Source organism: Rhinoderma darwinii, chromosome 2 (assembly GCF_050947455.1).
Source record: "Rhinoderma darwinii isolate aRhiDar2 chromosome 2, aRhiDar2.hap1, whole genome shotgun sequence".
NCBI lineage: Eukaryota > Metazoa > Chordata > Amphibia > Anura > Rhinodermatidae > Rhinoderma > Rhinoderma darwinii.
This window is the reverse complement of record NC_134688.1, coordinates 232,145,760-232,160,715: the sequence shown is the minus strand read 5'-3', so window position 1 is coordinate 232,160,715 and position 14,956 is coordinate 232,145,760. Positions and strand designations below refer to the sequence as shown.

General features: G+C 40.2%; 1 protein-coding gene across 1 annotated transcript in view; it reads right to left on the bottom strand.

The window, feature by feature from the left end:
• VPS53 (VPS53 subunit of GARP complex) overlaps nt 1-14,956 on the bottom strand; it is a 180,233-nt gene that overhangs the window by 155,243 nt on the left and 10,034 nt on the right. The window contains exons 3-4 of the mRNA XM_075852929.1: nt 9,448-9,497; nt 7,331-7,397 (exon numbers count right to left, since the gene is read on the bottom strand). Coding sequence (XP_075709044.1) covers nt 7,331-7,397; nt 9,448-9,497 — 117 coding nt within the window. The remainder of the gene's footprint in view (nt 1-7,330; nt 7,398-9,447; nt 9,498-14,956) is intronic.

Here is a 14,956-nt window from a genome sequence, read left to right as displayed (position 1 = left end):
GGAGCGTTTTGTTAAATGAATCCAATGAAATAACCACAGATGGTTGCTGGTCAGAAACTGCGGCAAAAAAAACCCGCTTTAATCGAGCGATGCAGGTTTTTTTCTGCCTCCCATTGATTTCATTAGAGGTTGAGAGGGGGAAACTACTCCAAGAAAGGGCATGGCGCTTTTATTTTCACAAGCGGTCAAAAGCCATCTGGGAAAAATTCGCCTCTGCCTCCCATTGAAATTAGCGCCAGAAAACTGTGTGAACTGGCCCTTAGAGCGCTCATCATTCAAGATCTCCATCAATTAGCTGAGCGAAGAGTTACTACAAAGGACATCTCTTTCTCTGGAGGACTCAGCCTGTCCATGCTTGGCATAGACAATCCTTTGATTTCAATGGACACCATTGGATTCTAAGGCCACTTTCACACGGCAGTATTATGGTCAGTAATTTGCTTCAGTCTTTGTAAGCCAAAACTATGAGTGGATGTAAAACACGGACAAGTTAAATGTCTTTCCATTATAATTTTTCTCTGTCAATTCCACTCATTTTTTAGCTTACAAATATGCAGCCGAAAACCGTGCTGGCATACTGTTAGTTGTGGGCGTCACATTGCTTGTTAACGGCTGTATGATTTTGCTAGTAAAACCGCTGGTTACCTGAAAAATTGTGCAGCCGTAAGTGTCTATTCATTAATGGCTGCACAATTTTGCAAGCAAACAGCAGTTTTAACCGCAGCACTACACAGCCTTTAAAGAGGCTCTGTCACCACATTATAAGTGCCCGATTTCCTACATAAGGAGATCGGCGCTATAATGTAGGTGACAGCAGTGCTTTTTATTTAGAAAAACGATCTATTTTAAACCACTTTATTAGCGATTTTTAGCTTTATGCTAATGAGTTTCTTAATGCCCAAGTGGGCGTGCTTTTACTTTCGAGTGGGCGTTGTACAGAGGAGTGTATGACGCTGACCAATCAGTGACCAGTCAGCGTCATACACTCCTCTCCATTCATTTACACAGCAGCATCGCGTTCTTACTAGAACACAATGTGCAGCCACATACACAGACATTAACGTTAATCAAGTGTCCTGATAATTAATATACATTACCTCCAGCCTGGACGTCATGTGTATTCAGAATCCTGACACTTCTCAATCTTTTCTGTGAGATTCCAGCAAGCCACGCATAATCTCGCGAGATTACGATGTAAACGAGATTTCGTTTCCCTTGCTGGAAATCTCACAGAAAAGATTCAGAAGTGTCAGGATTCTGAATACACATGACGTCCAGACTGGTAGTGATGTATATCGCTGGTAATCGCTGTTTTTTGGTCACCTTAGCTCTAAAAAAAGATGTAATAAAAAGTTATCAGGAAGATGTATGTACCATAAAATGGTACAAATAAAAGCTACAGCTCGTCCCGCCAAAAATAAGCCCTCACACCGCTCAATCGACCAAAAAATACAAAAGTTCTGGATGTCAGAATGTGATGATACAAAACAATAAAAAAATGTTAACAAATAGTCTTTTCTTTGTAAAAGTAGTGAAATATAAAAAAAAACTATATAAATTTGGTATCACCGTAATCGTATTGAGACGCAGAATAAAACTAAACAAAAACAAATGGAGGAATCAGTTTTTTCCAATTTCAGCCCGTAAATTATTTTTTTTCAGTTTCCCAGGACATTTTATGGTACTTTAAATGGTGTTAATAGAAACGACAACTCTTCCCACAAAAAATAAGCCCTCACACCGCTCTATTGATGGAAAAATAAAAAAAATTATGCCATTTGGAATGTGGGGAGTGAAAAACGAAAATGAAAAAGCAAAAAAGGAACAGTCCTGAAAGGGTTAATTAATTTCTAATAAAAAATTATTTATGACCACATGTTGGGAATTGCCGTAATCGGGAGAAATTGCTTTACAAATGCTGGGGTGCTTTTCCTCTTTTATTCCTTGTGAAAATTAAAAAATTCAACATTAAAAAAATCATCTGTGTCCACGAGGCCAAAACAGGCTGTGTCCTGAAGGGGTTAAGCTATTCATCAGCATACACGTTTTCCTCCAATAAGAAAAAAGTTTTTTTTTTAATCAAACTGCTTGTTGGGAAATGGGCATCTACTAAAAGATATTTAGTACAATACAAATAATGGTTTTGTACTAATAATGTCCGAATACTAGTTTTCATGGAAAACAGCTCTATCGTGGGAAATACGACCATGCTTTTTCATGGTCTCAAATGTATTCTTTCTCAAACTATATAAAACAACAAGATCATAGAATATATAAAGCATGTTCTGTGTAAGCATTGAGACAGGTTTTGCAGATTTCTAGAGATTGACAACTGTCTGTGGTACTAAAATTGATCAGTTTCTAAAATTTTTATTGTTTTATACAGTGAAAAAAGTGAACAATGGGTTGCAGAATGGAAAAAAGGTGACTCCCACAGGTAATGCGTAACCCAACAATATTCAACAGCTGGCGAGCAAGTCAAGCACACAACATCAAAACAAAACAAAAAGGGTCTTAAATTACCAGGATACCCAACTTTGGCACATCATTATTGGAAAACCCAGTTGAAAAAATAAGTGATTGCAAAAAAATAAAATAAAAAAAAAACGCAGGAAAATAGAGAGAAGATAAAAAAAAAAAAAAATTAAAAAAATGTACCACCGCTCTTAAATCAGCTGGAAAAACCAGAATGTCAAGAGGGAAGGACAAAAATAAAAGAAGCCCAAGAAGAGAAAAATCGAGGTGTGTCCATTACTCATGGGGACAAAATCTTGTTTAATATGTCCATCTTATCGCTAAGGAGGGCCGCAAGGCATTCATTGGTTATCATTAATGAGAGTTTAAGTTTACCAAGGTCAAAGCTAGTTATATGTTGTTTCCAGGATTTGGCTTATACGTGCTGCCAAGAACATGAAGGAAATTATTTGATGTGTTGGTTTGGGGACATCGTGAATGGATCTATTCTACCAATTTTCAGAAGGGGATTTCTAAAGATTCAGGTAAATTAGCGAGCGCAGGCCAGAACAAATTTTTGTCCAAAACCTTGAGATCTTCGGGAAGTCCCGCCAGACTTGGAGGAGAATACCTTCCATGTCATAGCCCACGGCTAGATGCAGGGAAGCCTAATTGGCGTGAGATACCACCTTCAGCAGAGACCGATTGATGGGCAGTTTAGTGGTACTCTCGCCAATGATCTGCCAAACTCGAAGATCTCTCTCCCCCCCAAGTCCCACTCCAACTGGAATATAAGACAGTTTAGAATGGAAGACTCCAGAGTATGAATTAGATCTTTTTGCCTACCTACCAGGGATCAACCCTACCTTGTCAGAGAGATAACAAGAAATAAGGGATTTGAGGCAATGGATAGGATCTTGGCCAGCAATCTAAGATAATTATTAATGAGGGAGACTGGATAGTAGTTTTCCTTCTCAGGCACGTTCTTATTGGGCTTTTAGAGAATATTAATATTAGTCAAATTAGAAAGCCGGTAACTTCTTATAATATAAGCCTACCAGGATCTGGGGACTTAGAAGGTTTTAAAGTCTTAATAGCAGCTGCTACCTCTTCCTGCATTATGTCACGGTCAAGGAGGTTGTGCCTCGGCTAGGGATGGAAGAATCTAGGGACCTAGCAATTGATTAGCGAGATGTGCCGCGAAGGGCCTGGGAGAGGAGTAAGAGGAGTTCAGCTTAAAAATTAGAAAACGTTGCCAGGATATCTGCAGGGTTTTGAAAAAGGGAACCCCCACACAATTTGGGTAAAGCAGTAAGGTTCTGTCGAGTAGTCAGACAACGTGTCCGTTCTGTAGATAGACTTAGAACCTGGACCAACACAGGCACCTCTTCGTCCTTGTGGTGAGCTGCATATTAAAAAGGTCTTTGCGGGCAGCATAAATGTCGGAACAAAGGTCTAGGTAACCAAGAGGGCTTTCAATTAGGGCTATAGAATAATGGTAGAAATAAGAATTGTGCTTTCATTAATCATTTGGTCAAATAAAATGGCGATAATCTAAAAATAAACAAGCACAATGCACTAATGTACATTTCCATGATGTCTTCTGACAGGGGGTATCACCCAGCCTTTAGTGTAGTTACGCTGCAATGCTACATGGGGAGATGTATCATAACATAGTTAACCAAGGGTGCCATTGGGGGGCCTGGAAAACCTGGGTGTTCTCCCCTGGAAAGCTGTAATGGTGACCCAGCCTGGTCTTCACCGAGCTTTACCAGGAGGAGATATACATAAAAAACAGCTGAAAGGAAGGTTGAACAATTAGGCAAGAATGACTTATATTTACTGATATTCCTGGGTGGTCATGTCTGGTCATTTTCATAATAGATAAATAAAAGCTTAGAAAAAATACAACCTTCCCCACAACTACAAGATGTGCACAAATGAATACATTTCCTTCCTAAAGTCAATTATCTGGAGAATAAACCACATCTGCCCAAATTATTAGCTCTGGAATGTGATCTCCAGCTCGGAAGAATGCATTATACTATTATATCGTACAGTATATCTGCATGGCATTTCATTATATTTTGCTGTTTGTCGGAGGTATTTATTATACCTCAATTCAAACTACACAATGTACATATCATAGCTATATGTTTACAAGTACCAACCTTTCAGTAAACACTACAGTGAGTTTCTAGAACGCCCTTAAATTGAGACAACTTCATAATAAATCTTTTCTTACTGGTGGTTTAACCATTGGCATTTTATTCAAAGCTTTGCATTCTTGTTGTAATGGAAACCAGCTCTCCGTGCACGAACTTCCCATAAGAGTTTACGTGGCTTCATCTTATACAAAGCTGCCAGTCTGAAGAGGCAGAGCTGTAGTATAAAGCATGGGGACAGAGCAACAGCATCTGAATACCTCATATCCTATCAGACAATATATATAAGCTTCAGTCACAATAGCAATATGTTAAAACACAACAGATCCATTACAGAAATTTCTGTGACTGAAAAAGTCTGTTCCATACATCTGAATGGGGTTGCTTTTGCAGAGAGTGTTTTTTACAGACCCTATTCTGATATATGGGACAGATTGTTTTTTATTGCAGAAACTTCTGCAACAAATCTGCCATGTGTGGACATACCATAATGAGACAAATTAGCAATCAACTGAAGAATAAATATAAGCAGGTATAATCCAAAGTCACTGACTAGCATATGATTTTTAAGGTCACAACGGACATCTGCTGTAGGAAATTTCACACTAAATACTTAATTTTCCCATTGAATTTTGCGAGAATTTGGACTTCGATACCAATACTTCGTGTAGTGTTGCGATTTTCAAAAACAAAACTTTACTTTGCCAACAATAAAAAAAAAAAAATTAAAAGTCCTTCCATTTTCTGATGACATGAGGTGTTATGAATTTTGAACCTCCATGCGCTTCACATTAATAGTAATTAACCCCATCATGTACCTGTAACATTGGATTAATGTGTGAGGTACATGATGGGGTTAATTACTATTAATGTTAGGAATATGGAGGTTTAAAATTCATAACACCTCGTGCCTCACATTAATAAGTGACCCCATTATTTCTCTCACATAATGGCAACATTGGGGCTAACCCCTTAGAGACATGGCCAATTTTGGCCTTGAGGACACAATTTAAAAATTTTTCCTCTTTGCATCCCACGCTCATAACTATTTTTTTGCTTGACGTAGCTGTATGAGACTTGTTTTATTGTACATTTACATTATTGTTTAATTTATATAAATTTTTATATTGGCAAAAATGCAGAAAAAAAATAGTTTTTATTTTCTTTTACAGCATACACCAATCATAAATGACGTTATAAATTTGTTTTGCAGGTTAGAACGGTCGTGACATTACCAAATATGTATATTCTTTTATGTATTAGGACTTATTTTAATAATGTTTTTTGAAAAAAACATGCATTTGTGTATTTTTTTATTAATATTTTTTATTTTGATTTATAAAACCTTAATGTACTGGCATACATCTATATGCCGGTACCTTAGCCTGTGTACTGATCGTACACAGGCAGTAGTTAGGGCATACCCAAGTATGCCCTAACAACAGGAAATATGGTCAGACAGTCTTGGGGTCCTTCAATGGACCCTGGGCTGTCTGACCATATGTGGTATGTCTGTCCATATATGGTATGTCCCTCAATCGCGTCACATAGATTCCCTCTGAAAAGGAAAATGAGCAGGGGGACTCCTCTTTAATGCCGCGGTCAGCTTTGATCGTGGCATTCAAGGGGATAACGGTGGAGATTAAGTCTGTCTAATCTTCGCTGTTAGAGCGGGGCTGCGGCTGTGTAACAGAGCTATATGCCCCGGTCCTGATTGTGCGAGCACATTTGTTGTGCCCACGCCATCAGAATGATGTGATGCGGACGGCACTGAAGAGAGAAATCACGGAAGGTGCTGTGCAGTGCGCCCGCCATGTTCTCTGTCTTCAAGTCTGGTGCCGCCACCTATTAGTGCAGCGTCTGCCGCATCACATCATGCCAGTGACTACATTCATGTGTTACAATATAAGCTGTGCAGCCGCACAGCATAGTATGGAAATACATGAACCAATGGTATTGAACCATTTGGTGGTGCACAGCATCTAAATAGTATCGATATTTCAATTAATCGTGTAGTAGTAGTAGTAGTAGTAGTAGTAGTAGTGTTGTTTATTAGAAGGAGCAATGCTTTTGATCACCCAAGTGCTGCCAAAAAAAAGTGCACAAGAATGTGGTCCATTCCAAGTCCTATCGAAAAGGAGAAAGCCCACTGACCTGTTCCACAACTCTCCAAGCCAAAGGCCCTAACAGAGACAAGAGGCCTTCCTCACCCAACCATCTCCACAGCTCAATGTTTAGGATTGGCTCCCAGATGGGGAGGGCTGGAATGCAAAGGAAGATGGGGAACCCCCTAGACTTACAGGAGAGTAATCCTATAGGGGCACCACATCCTGAGAGATCCTAGAGACTAACAACATGTAAAAAGAGACACACCATGAATCAAAAAAACAAAAAGGTGCTGAAACAGAGGCAGGTGCTCAAAAGAAGTGCTGTGAAATTGCACCCTCCTCATTAGGTGCGTATCCCATCCCTAAATGATTCTGGCATGCCAATCAGTTCACCACGCCACCAAGGGCACTGTGGATCTTGATAACTGCACTGTACCCCACTTGTGAAATTCACTTTGTTGTCATTTAAAACGTCTTCGGATTACTTCCAGAATAGTTCAGCAAAAAATTGTTGGCAAATCTAGAAATATAAAACATGCAGTTTCTTTTTCTGCATTCTTCAAAATCTAATTTTTTTTTTGACAATTTTGATTAAAAACATACCTGTCTCCCATCCTGGCCAACGTTTGTTTGACCTCGTACCACAGTTCTTATACCGTCATCCAGACGTCTGGAAATAAACAACACATATTTGTCTTACTGCCATAATATAGTCAGATTCTATTCTTCTCTAAAACCTTATTGTGATATTAAAAGCTCCACTTAAAACACTAAATTGTAAGATATACTACAGAGATTATAGGCTGCAAAAGACAAAGTAGCACTCCAGACAAAACGGATAGGAATTCGTGAGGGGGCGGTGCATGACACAGGGGAGTCAAAGAACACCAAAGATTGGCCATGATGCAGAAATGTTATTTTTGGTGTTCATCCATTTCCTGGCCCCTTCATTCCATGCACAGTGTTCTTTGAACTCCTTCCCGCCAGTGTCATTTTTTTTTTCCTTTTGCGTTTTTTCACCCTGCGAAACTCTGTGTCCCAATTTTTTTTCTGTGTACCCATATTCCATGACGCATAACTTTTATTTTTCGGTCGATGGAGTGCTGTGAGGGCTAGTTTTTTACAGGGGTGAGCTGTAGTTTTTATTAGTAACATTTTGGGGTATGTGCAACTTTTTGATCACTTTTTATTCCATTTTTTTGGGAAGCAAGTTGACCAAAAAAACAGCAATGATTGTTATGTGAGGTTTTTCTTTCATATGGCGCTCAGCTGGCGGGTTTCATAACTGCATCTTTTAATAGTTCGACTTTTGCAAACGGGGTGATACCAATTATATTTAATTAGTTTTTTATTGCATACATAATTTTGTGTGATAAATGGGAAAAGGGTTTTATTTTTTTACTTTTAGTTATTATTTTGTTTATGTACAGCTTTGAGGGCATTTTTTAAAATAAATAGGTCAGTGTGTTTAGTGTCACTTTATAATTAGTCTTATTATATTAGTATTAAAAAATAGTTTGACTTTTGGAGATACAGCTATTCTGTATGGTCTATACAGAGCAGATGTATCACTCGTTTTACACTGAATCCGTCAGTCCTGTGGACCGGACGGGTTCAGTGTGGGCGGGTCCTGCGTGTCTATGACATGCATGATCCACCTGTAATCGATCACATCTAAGTTATGAACTTAGAAGTGATCGATTACAGGTGGATCCTGCATGTCGCAGGACCCACCGACACAGAACCTGAATTCAGGGACACGGATTCAGTGTAAAACTAATGATAGAGCTGCTTTGTATAGACAATAAAGAACAGCTGTATCTCCAAAAGTAAAAACTATTTTTTAGTAAAGACTAATTACAAAGTTACACTAAACTCACTGACTAATCTATTAAAAAAATAATAATATTGCCCTCAAAAAGCTGTCCATAGCCTTTTAGGGGGTAAAAAAAAAAAAAAAAACATACCTGAAAACAAACTTTATTGTTATTGCCAGTAAAACCACATTAGCTACAACTAGGGACTTACTTATCCACTTAGTGCTGTTGCCCGTGGAGGATACCCCACAAATGGCATTAAATTATAAGTGCCCTATCTCCTACATAATGTGACCGGCGCTGTAATGTAGATAACAGTGGTTTTTATTTTGAAAAACGATCATTTTTGAGCAAGTTATGAGCTAGTTTAGATTTATGCTAATGAGATCTCAATGGACAACTGGGCGTGTTTTTACTTTTTACCAACTGGGTGTTGTACAGAGGAGTGTTTGAGGCTGACCAATCAGTGACTAATCAGTGTCCTACACTTCTCATTGTTCCAGCCCAGCATGATCCACAGCACAGTGTGATTCTGCAGTGAAAGAAGCTGGGCTGGAACAATGAGAAGTGTATGAAGCTGATTAGTCACTGATTGGTCACTAATTGGTCTCTGATTGGTCAGCGTCATACACTCCTCTGTAAAACACCCAGTTGGTAAAAAGTAAAAACACGCCCAGTTGTCCATTGAGATCTCATTAGCATAAATCTAACCTAGCTCATAACTACAATGATTGTTTTTCAAAATAAAAACCACTGCTGTTATCTACATTACAGCGCCAATCAGATTATGTAGGAGATAGGGCACTTATAATCTGGTGACAGAGACTCCTTAAAGAGAATAGACATAAGCCATTCGTCAAGATTAATTGTATACTGGAATGAAACTTTCTGTATAGTATTTACCTTATTTTCAAACGAATTTTATTCACAACATCATCAATGTTTGATAAGGACTGCAAAGAAGAAGAAATGTGTTACCATCAGACCCAGAAATGGCTTTTCTACATACAGGTGAATGGTTTATTAGATTATTTGTGGCCTTTCAGCTAGAATTTCTCAGACCGGTTTATGAAATAACCATTTAAAGCGGTCAATAGATATTCGATATGTTCACTGAATCCTAATGGCTATTACAGCTGCCAAAGTTCATGTGGCACCCTCCTTAGATGTTAGGGGACACAAGTGTTAGAGATGAGTCAGTTGGATCTTACTTTTCCATAGCTATTGTCCCTCCAAAATGAACAAAGCTTCATAGGTAGTTTTACATGTGCAGAAATTCACCTGTGTTTGTCGCCTTTAATCGAATGACGATCGACAACACCGCTTCTCGACTGGCGCTCGAGTATGGGGGCAAATGATTGTTAATACGATTGTTTGTCCCCATGCATTTGCATCTTGTCGGCATACTGTATACTGTGGTTGATTGTAACACTCCCTTGAGCAGGCCCTTGTTTTCCAAATGGCAATTCATCAGCTAATCGCATCTTTTATGCGGCCGAAAAAATGGTCGCTTATCGGCGGCCGACCACTCGGTGTAAAAAGGAGATGTGTTGCCGATAAGCGACCATAATTTTTGGCCGCATAAAAGATGCGATCAGTTGATGAATTGCCATTTGGAAAACAAGGGCCTGCTCAAGGGAGTGTTACATTCAACCACAGTATACAGTATGGCTCCAGTCTTAAAAAGGGTTGTCCGATTTATTTATAAATAAACATGTTCAATTACCCCCATTGAGGAATGCACAGTTGATAGAGGGGGCCCCCAGCTCAGGACCATCAGAATTTAGCTGAAGCGAAGCTACAAAAAGCATCTCTCACTCTGGAGGACCCAACGTGTCCATACATCAGACCGGTGTTCAGGAAGCTATATGGCGGCATATGTACTTTCCCCTGCAACTATACGCGAAGCCGTACAATGCTCCATCAGGTGGCGGTAGTTGGGGATTCTCCATTAGAAGCAATTGCTCTATAAGAACATATGAAACAGACCTATAATATGGGAATGCTTCACTTCCCCCGCATTGGCACTGTATGAAAATGTGACACTTCACAGATTACAGCTGATCGGTGACCCTATGATCGGCTTATCACAGGGGGACACTAACAAAAAAAAATTTACATTTAAAAAAAAAAAAAAAGATTTTGTCTGCTGTACAATTATGGGGTAAAAGAAAAAATATTCTCATCTAATCACCAGTTAAAGAGCTGCCATTTATGGTACAATAATGAGGGAAAAATACCACTTCAGTGTGCCATTGTGCCATTGTGATGTAAAACCACCACCACCTTGGGCAGTTGCCTGCCAGAGGTTAGAATTGGTGAGGCTGGCAATCTCTACTCTTAAGCTAAATGCACATTATGTGTATTACGTGCAGATTTCCCGTGTGTCTTTTCCTGCGGCAAATCTGCACGTAATACAGTACCAGCATACACATTGCGGTTTTTTTCTGTACGTAAATTGACCTGCGGTGTGTATTTTAAATTTTGCAGCATGTCAATTTATCTTGCATTTCCGCTTGCGAATTGTATCTGACTAGTTTAAAAAAAAAAAAAAACGCAACAAAATCTACAGCATAAAAACGCACTATTAGGCGAAATTCACACGAACGTGTGCATTTTGCGCGCAAAAAACACTGCGTTTCTTGTGCATTGCAGTTGCGTGTGTCATCAGTATGTGGTGCGTGGTTGCGTGATTTTCGCGCATATGGCATCGTTATGACACTCAGTTTTTATGTTAATAAACAGAAATGAAGGAGGTGGTTTTATTTATTCCTTCATTTCTTTATCCACTGTTGTGCGAATCACGCGCACTACACGGAAGTGCGTCCGTGTGCCGCGCGTGATTTTCACGCACCCATTGACTTCATTGGGTGCGTGATGCGCGAAAAACGCCCAAGTATAGGACATGTCGTGAGTTTTACGCAGCGGACACACACTGCGTGAAAATTACGGACTGTCTGAACGGCCCCATTGAGTTACATAGGTCCGTGCAACACGCATGATTTTCACGTGCGTATCAGGGCCGTGAACTACCTTTGTGTGAATAAGGCCTTAGGTGCGGATTTTACCTGCGTTTACCTGCAGTTTTCCCATTTCCGCAATGTGTGCTTTACGGTCTTTTATAATAGAAAGAAAGTCCACACCATAGTTAGCTGTAATGCACTTGAGGATCTATTCATGTATAACAGCCTAAGGGTATATTCACACAGGGCGGATATGCTGCCTAAAAGCAGCCAGCGCATCCGCCCTCTGCGCTGCAGGGAATTCCAGCCCAAAAACTTCACAAAACTGTGGTGCAGTTTTTCGACCGGAATGTCTCGCTGTGGAAAACTGCACTTAAAAAAAAAAAAAAAAAAGGAGGAACATTTATACGTGCATAGTCATGGTGATGCGTCCCTCCACCGTCCTGCAGGCTGACCTCCTCGAATGACGTTTCATCCCATGTGACCGCTGCAGCCTGTGATTGGTTGCAGCGGTCACATGGGATGAAACGTCATCCCAGGGGGCCAGCCTGGACGAAGAAACACAGAATTCTGGGGTTTTCTGTGTTGTGTTTTCTTGCAGCGGAATCGCTGCTTTTCTGCCACAAAAAACATATCTGCTATTTGTTGTGGGTTTTACCTCCCCATTGAATTTTTTTTCTGCTCATCATTTACGCAGCGTCTGGATGAGATTTGTTCAAATCTCATCCACTTTGCTGCTAATGTATTATGCTGCGGCTTTTCCGCTACAAATGCTGTTGCGGAAAATCTGCAGTATTTACGCTACGTGTGAACGTACCCTAACGGATCGAACTTCACTTACCCATATGATCAAAAATATAGTGGGGCAGATATATCAATCTTTAAAAGAAGGTTTCTGGTGTAAATACATTTAAAAAAATAAATAAATTATATTAGGCTGGGGACAGCTTCTCTTTATAGTATACTAGAATACGGTTAGTTTCTCTCTATCATTTAAGACTGTTAACTACATAATACACAAATCAAACTCATTGGGAGATTATTAGGTGAGCTGGGACTGACTGGTGTCCTTGGGCTGGCTTCACATGGGTCATAAACCAAGTGTACACAAAGGAGAACAGTGCCCTCTAGTGGATATACCTATCTTGCATTCTCAGCAGCTTCTTCGTAACAATATATTTCGTTGGATACCCCACTATTTTACAACACACAGTGAGTGAGTGTGTGAGTTTGTGTAAGCGTGGTGCCTATTTATGCTAATTTGCCACATTTAAAGGTTTCAGATCATCCAACTAATTTTAATATAAAGATAACACGAGTAAACACAAAATGCAGCATTTATATTATCATTCCATTCATTATTGAAAACCCATATCACCCACGTGAACAAGTAATAGCCCCCTACACCTAATAACTGGTCGTGCCACCCTTGGCAGTAAGACGTGCAATGAAACATCTGCGATAACTTGAGATGAGGGTTTACATCGCTGGGGAGGAATTTTGGCGCACTCTTCTTTGCAGAATTGTTTGACTTCAGCTGCATTGGGGGTTTTCCAGCATGAACGGTCCATTTAATGTCTCACCACAGCATCCCGATGGGATTTAAGTCAGGGCTCTGACATGGTCACTCCAAAACCTTAAAAAGGACCGGTCACGTCCTCTGACATAAACCCAGTAGCAGAGCTTACAAGCCGCTGAAGCATTGAGTGCTGCGCTGGTTTTCTTCTCCTGCTTTCTGCCTACGTTCCCCTGCAATCGGTGCCATTCGTTTCGGTGCCCTGTAAGACAAGTCAGTCAAGTGGGCGGTCCCCAGCTCTTAGTATGTATGTCATAGGGCCTGTTCACATCAGCGTTGCCCTTCCGTTGAGGAGTTCCGTCAGGTTAATCCCTCAATGGAAAGGCAAACGGAAACCTTAGCTTCCGTTTCCCTCACCATTGAACTCAATGGTGACGCAAAGGTTGCTAATGGTTTCCGTTGGTCACCGTTGTGACAGGGTTCCGTTGTTTTGACGGAACCAATAGCGTAGGGCAAAGCGGATGTGAACAGACCCATAGGACGTGACAAGTCCTTTCTTTTTTAATTTAGTTTCTTTTGAGCCAGAGGTGAACCTGCTTGTGTGCTTCTGAACATTGTCCTGCTGCATAACCCAACTGCACTTGAGCTTTAGGTCATGAACTGACGGGCGGACATTCTCCTTCAGGATTTTCTGATAGAGAGTAGAATTTATGGTTCCATTAATTATGACAATTATCCAGGTCGTGCAGAAGCAAAGCAGCCGTAGACCATCACATTATTACCACCATGTTTGACTGTTGGTGTGATGCAGCGCTGTTAGCTTTATATCAGATGTAACGAGACCCATGCCATCTATTTTTCACATATTGTAAATAAATAGGCTCCAAGCGCATTATAATTATAGGCTGGGTGAAGTATGAGACACCAACTTCCCCCCATAATTAGCATATAGACTGCTCCATAACAATAGAACCATACCGAAAAATTAGAGCTCGTAGTCAAAATATATATGAAAATACAATAATTTTATTACACAAATATAACATACATTTAAAAACCAACTAGGTTTTAGGACTCTAGTAATAACACTGCGGTATTTTAGAGCACAACAAGGAAAGTACTGAATAAACAGAAATAATGGATCGATTACAAACCACACAGACTGCCTATCAAGAATATGTGAGATTTCTCAGCCACACTGGGTTCAAAACTGAAACACCCTAATGTCCTCCAATAACCCCTATATGTAAACATCTAATGAAGGTGGGGGGGAGGCAGAGGGAGCAATCAGTATCAATCATAGGCTGTCAAGCATGTAGTCTTAGGCTGGGTTCACACGACCTATTTTCAGGCGTAAATGAGGCGTATTATGCCTTGCTTTACGTCTGAAAATAAGGCTACAATACGTCGGCAAACATCTGCCCATTCATTTGAATGGGTGAATGGGTTTGCCGACGTATTGTGCAGACGACCTGTAATTTACGTGTCGTCGTTTGACAGCTGTCAAAGGACGACGCGTAAAAATACAGCCTCGTCAAACACTTCTTTGGACGTTTTTGGAGCCGTTTTCTGATAGACTCCAATGAAAACAGCTCCAAAAACGGACGTAAAAAACGCCGCGAAATACGCGAGTTGCTCAAAAAACGTCTGAAAATCAGGGGCTGTTTTCCCTTGAAAACAGCTCCGTATTTTCAGACGTTTTTGGTCACTGCGTGTGCACATACCCTAACCCATTATATGTAAGGAAAGTGTTTGCAGATCCATGTTGGCTCAACCACAGGGACCCCTGCCTCCCCCCTCACCTTCATTAGATGTTTACATATAGGGGTTATTGGAGGACATTAGGGTGTTTCAGTTTTGAACCCAGTGTGGCTGAGAAATCTCACATATTCTTGATAGGCAGTCTGTGTGGTTTGTAATCGATCCATTATTT